The sequence below is a fragment of the Temnothorax curvispinosus genome, unplaced genomic scaffold, assembly GCF_003070985.1.
Source record: "Temnothorax curvispinosus isolate PA1 unplaced genomic scaffold, ASM307098v1 QBEX01004588.1, whole genome shotgun sequence".
In the NCBI taxonomy this organism is placed as follows: Eukaryota; Metazoa; Arthropoda; class Insecta; order Hymenoptera; family Formicidae; genus Temnothorax; species Temnothorax curvispinosus.
In genome coordinates this window covers 1-15,119 of record NW_020214368.1, presented here as the reverse complement: position 1 = coordinate 15,119, position 15,119 = coordinate 1, and the positions used below count along the sequence as shown (strand labels likewise).

The 15,119-nt window shown below is 42.9% G+C and overlaps 1 protein-coding gene across 1 annotated transcript in view; it reads left to right on the top strand.

Moving 5' to 3' along the window:
- LOC112453680 (fatty acid synthase-like) overlaps positions 1 to 14,038 on the top strand; it is a 20,262-nt gene extending 6,224 nt beyond the window's left edge. Inside the window, exons 2-6 of the mRNA XM_025014565.1 lie at positions 10,857 to 11,150; positions 11,240 to 11,444; positions 11,518 to 11,678; positions 12,074 to 12,391; positions 13,367 to 14,038. Coding sequence (XP_024870333.1) covers positions 10,857 to 11,150; positions 11,240 to 11,444; positions 11,518 to 11,678; positions 12,074 to 12,391; positions 13,367 to 14,020 — 1,632 coding nt within the window. The 3' untranslated portion in view covers positions 14,021 to 14,038. The remainder of the gene's footprint in view (positions 1 to 10,856; positions 11,151 to 11,239; positions 11,445 to 11,517; positions 11,679 to 12,073; positions 12,392 to 13,366) is intronic.
- Positions 14,039 to 15,119: the final 1,081 nt, after the last annotated feature.

The window sequence follows — 15,119 nt, the reverse complement described above, 5'->3', positions numbered from 1 at the left end:
TGGGGTATTACTTCGTGACAACGCAACAGTCCTGACGCCATAGGCGCTAGGAAACACGTAAACACTACTTAAAAGACACACGGAGGTCAACAGAAAGGAAGGGTACTTCATCGCCCAAAAGAATGACCCCTAGTCGAATAGTCGACGCGCGACACCAATGCTCTGCAAACATCTAGGGTCGACACGCCGACATCCGACCGCCTCGGAGAGCCCTCGTGATGATAACCGCGGGTAGTTATATCATCGAGGGCTCCCTTCATCGGCTGCGAGACCATTCGTTCGAGAGAGTCCATACCCTCCCATAATAGGTCGTACACGAACCACAGGACGTGTACGAACAAGATATACAGGAACCCTCTCTATCCGGAGAGGGGTTCCACATAGACAAAAACCGCGAACTCGGCTCCACGAGTTCGCAAACATAGAGGGATACTTACCCACCACCATGTTAATAGGAAAACCCGAATCCACGGGTCCCGCATCCCGAACCGCATTGACGGTATAAGAAGTATGTCTCTGCCCCCTCCCCCGGAAGGTAAAGGATGAGAGTAACGAAAAACTAAATTTGGAAACAGGAACCGCATCCGTCCACAGGGGACGACCAAGTGGATCCAACCGCCACAAAGAGTCTCAGGTAGTCATTGCCTAGCAATGGCTCCGGAGCCCCAAACAGCGGCGAGCAGTCAGCCCCGACCGGCCGACATCAGGAGGGCCCCGCGAGATCCGAGACGGTGCCTCCATATGACACGCAAAGCGCCAACAACGAGGGACGACGAGACCCAGGAGGCAGCAGAGCGCCGGCCACCCCCGCGCCCCGCAACCCTTGGGAACCGGGAACATCGCTCTCACAACGCACCGGACCCCAAGAGGAACGGGACCCGTGGAAGACTGGCGCCCAACCACCCCCAGAAAAACACCATCACCCCGCCACCGGCGCACGCCGCAAGGAAAAAAATTTCCTTATATATATAGTTATCTTAATAGAGAGAAAGACGGTCACGCGTCACCGTCGTATACAATGTCGGGGTTTCGCAATACCCTGCTGTCCTTACGCCGGAGGACCCGTTCCGCAAATTGAGAAAACGCACGCCACGCCTCATGAGACCTGCAGATCTGACCTACAACCGCTGTTAGAGAAAGATCTTGGCCAATAACGGCGGTTAACTCGCCACGCTCGAATCCCCAATAAGCACACGACGCAAGCGTGTGCTCCGAAGAGTCATCTGCTAACGAACAGTATCTACACGTGGGTGATTCCTCCTTGCCAATCCTATGTAAGAAAGTTGCGAAACAACCGTGTCCGGTAAGGAATTGTGTAATCCGGAACGATAGAAAACCAGAGCGTCTGTTGATCCACAAGTCGAAGTGTGGGGAGATTGCCTCTCGCGTTCTCCTACCAGGCAAATTGTCATTTCAAATACGCTCTAGCCACTGCTCCTCCAAGACGCCCCACTCAGCCTCTCTCACGTCCGAAGGGGAGTCAACGGTATATTCCCCGCACGCCTTGAGTTCCCGAAGACGTAAGTATGTCCGCTGAAGATATTGCGCGTATAAATAAAGCGGGGGAATCCTCGCGAGCAATGTGGCCGCCTCGTACGATACGGTACGATAGGCCATAGTCGTCCGTAGCGCCGCCAAGCGGAGCGCCCTCCGCATGATTCGTTGCTTGTTCTCAGAGAACAGAGCCTGGCCCCAAACTGGAGCCGCGTATAGCGCAATGGAAAGAATAACCGTGTAATAAAGTCTGCACTTATTTTCTACTGGTCCTCGTAAATTCGGTAGAATGCCGCAAAGGGCCCTGCTGACTCTGGACACTTTATCCGCAATATAATTTATGTGTTTGGCGAAGGACCACCTAGAGTCGATAATTATCCCAAGATACTTCATATTTTTTAAGATTGCGATTTTGATGCCCTAATACTCAAATGAAGCATCTCGTGGACATTGGCCGAAGAATATGGCTTCTGATTTGGGCCATGAAACCTTAAGGCCAAGAATCTTGATGTTCTTCATGATACTGTTTAAACACTCTGTTGCCAAAGCACACGCGGCATTGAAGTTTTCCTCTTCTACCAACAAAAGTGTGTCGTCTGCATAGCACACCACGTGGCATCTGCGAGGGAGGAGCGTCCTTAACACCAAATCGAATCCAAGGTCCCACAGGAGGGGACCCAACACAGAGCCCTGTGGGACCCCCCTGCGAACCCTTCTCGTACGTCGGGATCCATCCATCGTCATAAATCTGATTTTCCTACCACCAAGATATGCTTCTATGATGCGACGCAGATATTTAGGTATACGCTTATTTCTGAGAGCGCTTCTAATTCCCGAGAACTTAATAAAGTTAAAAGCGTTGAGGAGGTCAAGGGAGAGCGCAAGGACGACTTTTCCCCTCGCACGAGCCTCAGTAATGATGTTTTTAACATGGAAGAGGGCGTCTATGGTTGAACGTGTCTTCCTAAATCCGAATTGGTTGTCGGATAAGTCGTATCTAGGGTTCTCCTTTAACCAAGCATTAATTCGGCTGGAAATAATCCTCTCAAAACATTTTCCTATCTCATTAAGGAGGCGGATTGGACGTGCCTTGGGTACGTTGCCTGGAAGGAGAGCCTCTCCCTTAGGGATCAGAACAAGATCTGCTGTTTTCCAGCTTGGCGGGAATATTCCATACTTCAAATATATGTCGAAGCATTGCGCCAAACGAGTTATCATGGATGGTGGAAGTTTGTTCAAGACCGTGGCCTTAAACCCGTCCAGGCCAGGAGCGGTATTTGCGTTCTTCTTGCTTTTGATCGCTTTTGAATGACCTCGTTCGTAGTGACTGGTCTATCCTCCTCGCAGCTGCCAAGATTCACAGGAGTTAGCTCTTTCCCAGGCGGGAAGAGATTATTCAATAGTTGGTTGAGTATAGGAAATTCCAGGGTGGATGTTAAACCCGGAGCGGACTTTCTTAGCTTGTTGAGGACGACTTTATAAGAATTAAAGTCCCCAAGAGTCGTCGTCAAGTTTGGAAATTAATTCCTGCCACGATTTTGATTTCGCGCGGCGAATCTCAAGTCTAAGTTTCCTATTGGCTTTAACATAATCGACCCTTTTCCGTTCCGATAATTCAGACGGGTCTACGCGATGACCACGCGTCCATCTTCTTCTTACCGCGATAGCCGTAGCTTTTAGATGTGAAATAGTGTCACTCCACCCATAGGCCGAGTTAGATCTTCGGGCACCAGCGCCTGGGACAGCACCCCGACAGGCGTCGGAAATGCAATTATATATCCACTTATCAGGCTTTGCATCTATCATATACTGTTCACTGTGTGGAGTGACGGCGCATCTCCAATCCTCTGCGGCTTTGTACAAGTCAGAGTCTATCTTTTTAAAGTTCCAGCGCAATGGTCTTTGGTATACTGGAACGTTACGCGAGATGTCAAAAACGCGAAAGGTTACGTATCAGTGGTCAAATAATGATTCCAGATCCTCGCGGACGGTCCAATCCGTAATCCTATTTAGAAGATCAGACGAGGCCCACATTAAGTCCAAGATGGAGGACCCCTGGTGGCTTTAAAAAATGGGGACACTCCCAACGTTTATGAGACGCAAGTCGTATTGGGCCACCCATTCGGTGAGGAGATTACCCCTGGAATTCGTGAAGTTGGCCCCCCAATAGTGCGCGTAGGCGTTAAAATCACCACACACAATTGAGTTAACGCCTCCGGGGGACGCTCGAGTATGTAGTGAGCTCTTCCAAAAAATCAGAGTACGCATGGATATCCACGTTGAGTGAAACATAACAAGAAAATATGTGTAAGTTATTATACTTGACAACCACCGAATGTACACCCTGCGCCACCAACATCGCAGGGTAATCCGCAACACGGGTGTTTATGTATATATGGCGGCTAAGCCATCTCAAGAACGATACCATTGCTGGGTGTCGGGCAAGCGGGCAGGCTCTGATACCACGCACACCGCGGCACCCAGCTCATTTGCGTGGAGATCGAGTAAGGAGGTCCTGCGCCTCCCTATTTCTGTTCAAATTTGCCTGGATAATGGTCGCCATTTATTACCGGCAATTTCCAGCGCTAGTCCTAGATTTCTCTATATTCGTATCTTTCTCGAAACACACGTCCAGAGAACCAAAGCGATGGTTCCCTTGTCTCCCAGCACTCGTACAGATGATACAGCGCAGCTCCTTCTTACAACCGCTGATCTGGTGTCCTTGGGTTCCACATCTGAAACACTATCTCGAGCGATTCTCCGGGTAAGTACAAATGTTGCGGACGTGGCCGAACCGCCAACACTTGTAACATTGTACAGGTCTAGCTTTTAATAGTTCGACTCGCGCAACCGTCCAATCGATTTTCACTCTACCAGAAGAGGCGACCTTAACAGCCGCGGCAAGTGGGCACTTGGCCCAAACAGAGAACAGCCCGTTGTTCTTGCGATGAAGACTTTCTATTTTAATATCCTCTTCATTACAATCTCCTGTACCAGAGATTGTATTTAGGACATCCCTGGGCGTAGTCGAATCATCCAGGTTCCAGAGACGGATTTCACCCATTTTTGTGGGCCTGGTTATACCGCAGTAGAGATTAAAACATCCCTCAACTTCTTGGCAAGTGTGTTTGCCTTCGATGCTCCGTCCGTTCCAGGAATCTCGATAACGATTCCGCTGTTTAGTCCCTTCCTAATCCGGGATTTTTTAATCCCTAGACTGTCCAACGATATGTCCAATGATATTTTTTCCCGGGCTTTTTTCAAAATATCCGCGTAGGACGTCTCGGGATTCGTACCCGTAATTAAAAACGCTGCGGTTCTCGGAGCTCTCCTTTGTGTTCCGCTGCGCATGGTTTTTCTCGCAGGACCAGTTGACTTGTCATTACGATTTGCATGGGCACTAGTATCCTTAGGTGTGCGTCTATTTCTCTTCCCAATATCAGGATCACTCATCTCTGGGTCTCTGAAAGAGGTCCTTCGAGTCTTCTTTTGCGAAGTCTCCTTCAAAGGTTTAGCGTGTATAATCCGTGCTCAACGTTTTGTTCCCCGGAAAAAATCTCCCGGAAATCAGTTCCCGGAAAAAATCTCTCCGGAAAAAATCTCCCCATCAAAAAATCTCCCCCGGAAAAAATCTCCCCCGAAAAATATCTCGCCCGGAAAAAATCTCCCCCGGAAAATATTTCCCCCGGAAAAAATTTCCGTGCCCAGCAAAAACCGAGGTGCCACATGGGTTTACAACTTTCCACGTGTGAAAAGCCCACGCACGTACTTTGCAAGGCACACTATGTGTATAGTTTAATGATAGTGGAGCCCCCCGCAGGGGGGCGGAACCTACTGCCTCCACGCATACACTTTTCGCGCGAGGCGAGGTGCCACATGGGTTTACAACTTTCCACGTGTGAAAATCCCACGCATATACTTTGCAAGACAACTTTTCTCAAGAAGTTTAACGCAACCAGCAAAGCGCAAATAAATTAAAAAAGTTGTCGTAACTAAAAACAAAGACAATAAATACATAACTCATGATAATTTAATACAACGAAAGATTGACAGCAACATTCCTCAGGATTTTCAACGCATCCAACAAAGCGCAATTAACGTAATACAATCGGCGTAACTAACAACAAAGATAAATAACACATAATTCATAACACATTTTTATAACGATAGATTGGCAGCGACATTCTTCAAATATTGTAACACATCCTGTCGGTTGTAGGCCGCAACGAGACTCTTCAATCGCGCATCGTTGTCTTTGTAGCGCTTGTTTCTATTATTCGCAGGAGCGTGAGCATTCGCGCGCGCAATGTGAGCGTCGACGAGACCCTGCTCTGCTTGAAGCAACTCAATCATTTTCCACAGTACGAGATGCGAACCATTTGCTCTCTGATTTAGTGCTTGGTGCCATCCTTCCACTGCATTGTTGGTACGAGCAACAGCCACCATCACTGAGGAGTAGTGGTTCCACAAAGAAATGTCAAACATTGCGCCGCGTCGTACTTTACGACGACCTAACACGCCAACCCAAGTGTGCTCAAAATAATCGAGAAAACCTCTCAAATCTTTCTCATTATCCGTGAAAAATTTCGACTGCAGCAAAGCATCGTACGCGTAAGTGACATCGCAGGAAGGAACGAATGCCAATGCGAATAACATTCGCAAATTACGAGCTACGCGGCTGCTCTCGCGGTACAATGGCGCAAGGTCGTGATCTTGTATACCACGCCAAAGTGCTTGACCGAAATGGAATAAACACCCTTTGATTTCACACTCGGGAAATTCTAGTGTAACGGCTTTTAAAAATGCCATCTCAAAATCCGACATTACATTTTTTGGGGCCACCCCGGGAATAGCATCTTTTAGAACCCGCAACAGAGTTTGATATGTTCTCTTGCGTCGATTAGGGCATAACGCATATACAAGAGGCACAATTTTGCCATTCACCTCCCCATGCACGGTGTACAGTTGGTCGAATATTTCAGGCACTACTTTAAAAGTACCATCACAATACCATATGTCACATCCTCGCAACACCTGCAGATTATCCTCCGTAGCAAATATAAGCAGTCTGTTGTTAATATCCTCAGAGTCGAATAACAAGAATTTCACGCTCTTCAATGTCTTTTGAAAGTGTTCTGGTATTTCATACAATGTGTTCTTCCTGGGATTAGGCGGTAAAGGATTGTTTCTTTGACGGATTCCTCGGACAGTCCGACTCAATGACTCAGCACTCGGTAATTGTGCAGCAACAGGAGACGACACCGTACCCAGCACGGACGCCACTAACGACGATGATGCTTCCTTGCTTGTCACCGCTTTCTTCCGTAATTTTGCAACAACGCGCTTTGTCTCAACTGCTGCAGCGTTAGGAGTGTGAGTTGTGTGCTCAGTTTGATGCAAAATGATACCTATAATAAGCAAAAAATAAAAGAGTAATGACAATTTTCCGATACTGCCATTAAGTACATTAATTTACGTACCATCGCGTAACTCCGACGACGTGTGACAAATCCCCCGACACCCGGTTTTATACTGCACACACCGCCAAATAACTTTTCCATTAGACCCCTCCCCATGCTTGTAATACAATTCACCATCAGCAATCAGCTGATTCTTTCCCTTGTTGCTTTTTACAAATTTGAGCGGCATGGTGCACGATAATATCGCTACCAGTACTTACAACAGACTGATTACTGTTATTCGAGGTGATATTGCTGACGATGAGTAAACACAGTACAATCAGTTGACGGTTCCGAATAATAACATATACAAGCATCAAATAAAGTCGCACAGTCTAGTGTAACGGCTTTTAAAAATGCCATCTCAATTTGAAATACAGTAGTACTGGAATTTTGGATGGGGAGATTTTTTCCGGGGGAGATTTTTTCCGGAGGAGATTTTTTCCGGGGGAGATTTCTTCCGGGGGAGATTTTTTCCGGGGGAGATTTTTTCCGGGGAGATTTTCCCGGGAACTTATTTCCGGGGAGGATTTTTCCGGGGAGATTTCTTCCTAGAGCCGTATAATCACCCCTTTACTGAACTGACGTCTACGATCGATTAATCTATTAATCTCACTATTCAGCTCTAATAGCTCTTTCTTTCTGTTAATGATAGAGCCGTCCTCCGAATCCTCTATCCAGTCTGAGGATGACATACGGTGGGCCCTGCCAGGATTTACATCATTGTAAGAGGGTCGTTTGCGGTCGTCAGCGGTTGAAGTACCACCCGCCTCGCTCTCGGAGCGGGAGTCAACACCCGATTCAATTAATGTCCATTTTTTGGACATGCTTTCCTTACTAGTAATCCTCGGCTTCAGCTTAATCTTATTTCTCGGACTTTTCTGAGGAAGCGGAGTGGTCTTCGGTTCTGAAACGTCTTTAGGGCGTTCCCGGAGAGTAATATAAGAACTCGAACGTGTAAATGTAGGTGGTCTCATGTCCGAGACCCCAGCAGTCGGGGACACAGTCATCCCGTCAGATTCCGGATTTGCGCCAAAAATGAAAACGGGAGAGGCAGGTTTGGTCCTGCCGGTGTTTTCCTCCAACGCGGCAAGTCTCTGATGAAGATTCTTGATCTCCTTCTTTAGTTGGAGGTTTTCCTTTTCTAATGTGTCCATATTGTGCCTCATCTTGTCTTCCTTTTTCTTGGAGGCATTTAATTGCGCAGTAAGGTTGTTCACCCGCGTCTCCAATGAGGAGGTATCTCCGGCACCCTCCAGACTTCCCGTTAAAGTTGAAAGTATAACTTCAAGTATAACATTGACGAGACTCTTTAACCGATCTACTGAGAGGTTCTTGTAAGCTTTGGCTTTTGACTCTTATTTTGTCGATCTTTTCGATGAAATCCGAAGCCATCTCAGAGGGTCTTTCGGTCTCGAGTCCACGTATCTCATCCGCAGGCATGACCCTCATACGGGTCTGTGCCACTAGATATTTCTCCGGTACGGGAGTACTACTAGATTTGTTTATTCTTACGTTCCTTTTAGAAACAAGTTTTTTCCTCTTCATGGGAGTTTTCCTACAAGGTGACAACTCCAAATTTGTCGGGGAAATCTCTGCCTTCCTTTTTGGTTTGTCACTTCTGAGGACATATGAAGATCTACTTCGTTCCTCCTCAGAGTCCGGAACGTAAGTTGGACTGTGCTCCAATACTGTGTTATCCGGAATATTATCCGAAGTATCCATATTATATCCCGGCTATCATCCCTCGTTGAACCATGTTCAAGAAATCAACCTCACAGAGCTGTTCCAACACCGACGAAGGGCACTCAGTGTTAGGAGAAACAGTGGCAGGACGCTCCAAACAATCAGCGTCGATTATATCTCGCATAATCGTAATGGCGTCCTCAGTTATAGTATTCAGCTCTTCCTCCGCGGCAGCTCCAGAAGAACGATTGCCATCAACAATAGCAGCAGAAAGGCTGCCATCCGCAGACTGATGCGAATAAGTCTTCTCGGTAGCAGATTCGCCACCGGTGCCTGAGGTCAACACCGGTGGTAGCCCTTTGCATGATGACGACGTATCCATCCCAGGGACTGTAGGGGGAGTACGCCAGTCGCCGAGGTTCCGATCCCCCAGCAATGTGACTACCCTGTTAAAACTAGAACCGACCTGCCATATTTAGATATTTTGATTATAGCTTAAGCAAAAAAATATTTTAAAACATTAACATAACTGAAAGTTATTACGTTTAAAGTAAAGATTTTAAAGAAGCAGTTAGAATTATGATATAATGACCAGATTTATAAATAATATAACTGCATTTAATATATCACTAATTTATTTTATTTTTGGCTATACAAAACTAAAAATATTTTCTATTTATGAAAATACGCTACTCAGCCTAAAATAACTAATTAAAATATTATTGCAATGTTTTTGCGGAAATATTATATTTTTTATGCAATATTATCTTTTGTCACTTTTACAATAATTACTGTGTACCAACTTGCCCTATGTACCAACTAGCCCCGGTGTTCTCTATCCTTCGCAAGCTATATTTTCAAAAATTTACAGCGGCCATAATTTTCATGATAAGCATATAAAAATATAAGTCGTTGGATTCGTCTTTTCAAGCCCTATCAATTGGTGTTATTTTTGTAGAGGGTTTCTATTTTAAAAAATGAGTCCTTCCCTCCTTGAAATCTAATACGAAAGGGTTCTATCGTGCGGAAAATTATCTTGAAGTAAAGCCATTGAGGAACCTTTTTTAATTTTTCACCTGATAGTTTCGGAGATATCGGCCTGGACAGATTAAATCGAAACCCTGTATACAGTATAAAATATATAAAAATATTAAAAACAAGCATTGATAGTTGTTAAAATATCTTATAATGCATTGATATATTTATGACGCGTCGATAGGTCTTTTATCATATATATACGCTCTCTCTCTCCCACGCACGCGTTTACATAACCTTCGCACTCACGTAGAACACACTTACCACCTTCTTATTAACATTAGATCGGCCTGGCTTTCCACATATATTACTTTGATAGTATCAAAAATATTGTTGCATTCGCGTTGAGTTCGCAGCTTCGCCCGGTATTTTCCGCCGCGGAGCGTCTTTAGCAACGGGCGTTGCTATGCGTTGTTGATACAGCCCGGCTGTCAGATTTCCTTCGGACTGAAACTCGAGCGGACGTTTCGGTTCTCGTTCTGTGATTGTAACATACGCAATAAACCATCCTTTCGTTCCTTAAACCTGTGTTCCCTTATTCCGCGGATCGCGAGTAAACGCGCGACCGAGTGCGGGAGTGCCTAGAGAGCGTGCGAAAGCCGCCGGAGTGCAACAATATGTAAAAATTTCAGCCTTAACGAAACACATTAAATACCACCCCTAATAGTGCAACTTTACAATCGCCTTTCTTTAAGTTAAGACCGACCAGAACGGCAATATTTTTTTATTGGCAATATTTTTTATTTACTTAAAAAGGTATAAAATTTTATGTGTTAAAATTTGAACCTTCACGCTGCATATTTCTTCCAGTTTAATTTTTTACAACTTCGAAAATTTAGGAGTGCGCTCCTGTCCGATGTTGGCCAGCCAGATCCTCAATTTTTTCAGATAAGGAAGAAATGTCGTTTTACAGCCTTTCAGCTTTAACGAAATAGGTACCTCTTAGTAAATTTGATCACCAGCTCTTGGACTACTGACTGTCGGCAGTGTCGGTGACGAATGTGACACACATCTAACGCGTATGCTCGATTGTAACTGGTGTGCATTCACGTGATTTGAATCACGTGATACAGAGGGTCTCGTCTTGCCCCCACCCCGTCTTGCCCCCTCTTCCTCCATATGAGTCAATATCTAAAAAATTAATTTGTATTTATATTTTAAAATTGTTATTGGTTTTTAAAGGTAATAATAGCATTCGAAACTGGCTTTGTTCCACCAAATATTAATTTTACATCACCACGAACTGATATAGATGCCTTGAAAAATGGAACTGTTCGTGTCATCAAAGAATCAATACCACTTAAAAACGGTTACATAGGTATCAATTCTTTTGGTTTCGGGGGATCTAATGTACACACGTTATTAAAGTGGAACATTAAACCAAAAGTTAACAATGGAACACCGAGTGATGGCTTGTCAAGACTTGTAATATTATCTGGGAGCACTAAAGAATCAGTGAAGTTGTTTTTAAATGACGTTAGTAGATATTCCGAAAGCAATTTCAACATTTATTTGAGTAATTAAACATTATTGTACGTTTTACCTTAAAAAATGTTTGATCGTAGGTCGCTAATCGTCCGATAAATATAGAATATATTCGTTTACTACACGACGTCCATGCGGACAGTATAGACGGTCATCGATGGAGAGGATTTACTATACTGAATACCTTGCAACAAGATTCAATGAAGGAAGTTCAATATTGTGAAAATGCGAAAAGACCTGTTTGGTTTATATTTTCTGCTTTAGGCTCGCAATGGCCAGGAATGGGTATGTATTTAATATTCCATACTTTATTTACAGTAGCATTTAAACAATGATATAAATTTTTAATTAAAATCAGGTCGAAATTTATTAAAATTTCGCGTCTTTGCAAATGCTATACGAATGTGCGATGTCACTTTAAAACCATATGATATAAGTGTCACGGATATTTTGACGAAAACAGACGAAAAAGTGTGCGAAGACGCGTTGCATGCGTTTGTTGGCATTGTCGCTATTCAGGTAAAATATTATACTTCAAAGTCATAAAATAGTGTCATATATACTATGTTTATTGATGAAGCAATTAATTTAAATTCTTTCTATGTCGATTCATCGTATTAGAATTATCTTATATAAGTATCCGATTTTGACTTAAGTTTTTGTGACACTGAAGATGGTCCGATAAAGGTCCGAAACGTTTGTTATTATTATTTGAATTAATACAGAACTTTTAACACTAACACCTTGTTACGGCTCGACGCTCGCTTTTCTTTGATTGATTTTTATATAATCTTATGAGCCTTTTGTTACATATTACCTATATAAGTATATTTATTTTATCGCACTTTATTGGTTTATTAGAAATAAATTCTTCAAAGTGATTCAATTATAAAATTATTTATATAAATTTGTAGATCGGCTTAGTAGATCTTCTAACATCATTAGGAATGATTCCGGATTATATGATTAGTCACTCTGCTAGTGAACTTGGTTGCGCGTATGCCGATGGATGTCTCACTACTGAACAAGCCATTTTATCAGCATATTTTATTGGTTTGGCGTGTGCTGAAGGAAAAATAATTCGTAGCTCTATGGCAATTGTCAGTCTTGATTACAAGTGCCTCAAAAACATGTGTCCAGTGGATATTGAAATAATATGCCGCAACAGCGAGAACTGTAACGTTGTGAGTGGGCCCACAGAATCCATGCAAGAATTTATGAAAAAATTACAGGTAGAATTGAATAGCTCTCGTATCTCATAAGTGGATGAAAAACTTCGCTTTAATCTTCAAAATATCGAATTCTTAAATTTAAGCTATAATTTGCTATACCTGCATATATTAAAGAAGCATGTTAAAAAAGTGTCGATTTTGGCCCCCAAGCGTAAAGTGAATAGACCTTGAAAATTCATTGTTTGGATCCTTAAATAACAGGAAATAATCATCGTTTGTCTGAGAAGTGGAAACATTGCTAGAATGGCTTAAATACAGTAAAAAATGCCATTATCCACACACGTAATAATTAAAACCATATGATTCTAATTAGAATTGTGAGTATATTCTGCATGTAAAGATCGCGAACAACTTTAGCACTAACCAGGATGGTTCCACTACATGGAAGTACAGTCTACTTAGCATCTCTTAATTGACAGACATTAGGACTCCACAGTTCGCTCCTATGGTATTTATAGTGACTCCAAACCCTCTCTGTCGTGTGTGTGTGTGTGTGTGTGTGTGTGCGCGCGCGTGCGCGCGCGCGCGTGCAACACACACGCACGCACGCACGCACACGCACACGCACACGCACACACGACAGAAAGAGTTTGGAGTCACTATAAATACCATAGGAGTGACGAACTGTTGGAGTCCTGATCTATGTCAAGAGATGCTAAGTAGACTGTACTTCCATGTAGTGGAACTATCCTGGTTTTAGTACTAAAGTAGTTCGCGATTTTTACATGCAGAATGTACTCACAATTCTGATTAAAATCATATGGCTTTAATTATTACTATTACATGTGTGGATAATGTCATTTTTTACTGTATTTAAGCCATTCTAGCAATATTCCCAGTCTTCTCGGACAAACGATTATTATTTCCTGTCATTTGAGGACTCAAACAATGATTTTTCAAGGTCTATTTACTTTACGCTTGGGGACCAAAATCGACACTTTTTTAACATGCTTCTTTGCACTTTTGTATTGTCAGATTAATAATATTCACGTAAAAGAGATACACTGCAACGTACCGTATCACAGTTCTCATCTCGAATCTGTGGAAATTCAACTTTTGCTTAATTTAAACAAAGTAATATCACGGCCAAAGAAACGGAGTCCAAAGTGGGTCAGCACTTCCATACCTCGCACCGAATGGTTCACCTCAGCGTCAAAATTGTCATCGGCGGACTATCATACACATAGTATATTAAGTACCGTTTTATTTGAACAAACAACGCATCTAATTCCAAGTAACGCAGTTACCATCGAAATCGCACCACACGCCGTTCTGCAGCACGTTCTAAAAGAATCTTTGCATCCAGAAGTGACGAACGTTGTATTAAATCGACGCATTGAACAAAATATCAATGTAATTTTGCAAGGAATTGGAAGGCTCTATAACTGTGGCTTACAGCCGAAAATTGCTAATTTATACCCGCCAGTGGAATTTCCTGTTAGTCGAGGAACTCCTATGATTTCCCCATCGATCAGGTACAAGATATTATTTGAATTTCGCAATAAAAATGTTACCTACATAAGAAAAAAAATATATGCACTACCTATCGTTCAAAAGTTTGGAAGCATTACTTTCTTAAGAAAAACAATAGTGGTGTCAATACTTCTAAAGAAAAAACGTCATGTATGAAAAACTTTACTGTGTGTTGTGACTATTGAACATAATATTAGTTTCTAATCATTTTCCAAGGAAAAATTTTATGTAAAGAATTTTATATGCACTACTGTTGTTTTTCTTACAAAGGTAGTGCTTCCAAACTTTTAAACAGTATATATAGTGTATATTCATCCCTTTGCGGCATAGTGACATACCCATATGTCACCTTTCTCTACTTAGTTTTTTTTTACAATTTTTACATATTTTTCAATAAACTAGTTAGAAGGTTCTTTGGGTAGCTGATTACGAGTATGTTGACAACAACAAAATTTAAAATTGTAGTCAAACATAGTAAAAAATACAAAAAGTGTGATGTTCAATGTACTATAGGCAGGTCCGAATATTCTGAATAGAATTGTAAGTAAAATCTCGCTTTTAGCATTACCCAGAACTAACGACGAGGACGTAGCGAGTTTCTAGTCCCATCTTTTTTGTTTTTTATTTGTTTATTTTTGTTTTTTTTTTACTTTTTATTTTTGTTTTTTTAATTTATTTTTTCACGTTTTGTTTTTTTGTTTTTGGAGTGACAAAAGTGAAAAACGACGTCCGGGACAAAGTCGACATCACGCCGTTTCGTCGGCTCAAATTAACAAACAAATGCTTGTCATGCAGCCGTATGGCTCATGACAAATGTGTGCGCACGTCTGATCGCGAGTTTACCTGCATTAATTGTTTTTGAGACATGAGTTTAGATGAAAGATAATTGAAAGTTTAACAATTTTTGTTCTCATTATTTCCAATGATTATTTTACTTTGTATGATGTTCCAGTTATCTGGCTCAATACGCCGTGGTTTAAGCTAAAAATAAAAAAGAAAATCAGTCTCTGGTTCATCGCTTTTGCGCTTGGCGTCTCGGTAATCTCGCCCCGTTAGGCAACCGCACCCCTCGCCCCGTTGGGCCACCGTATTATCGCCAAAACTCGCGCTTAAGGTAATACGGGTTCAAGGAAATTGTCAACTTACTTTAACCTCTCCTCTTCGCGCCTTTCGTTCCACCGCACACGCTCTCACCAGCAATCGAGCTTCTCTCTCTCTCTCTCTCTCTCTCTCTCTCTCTCTCTCTCTCTCTCTC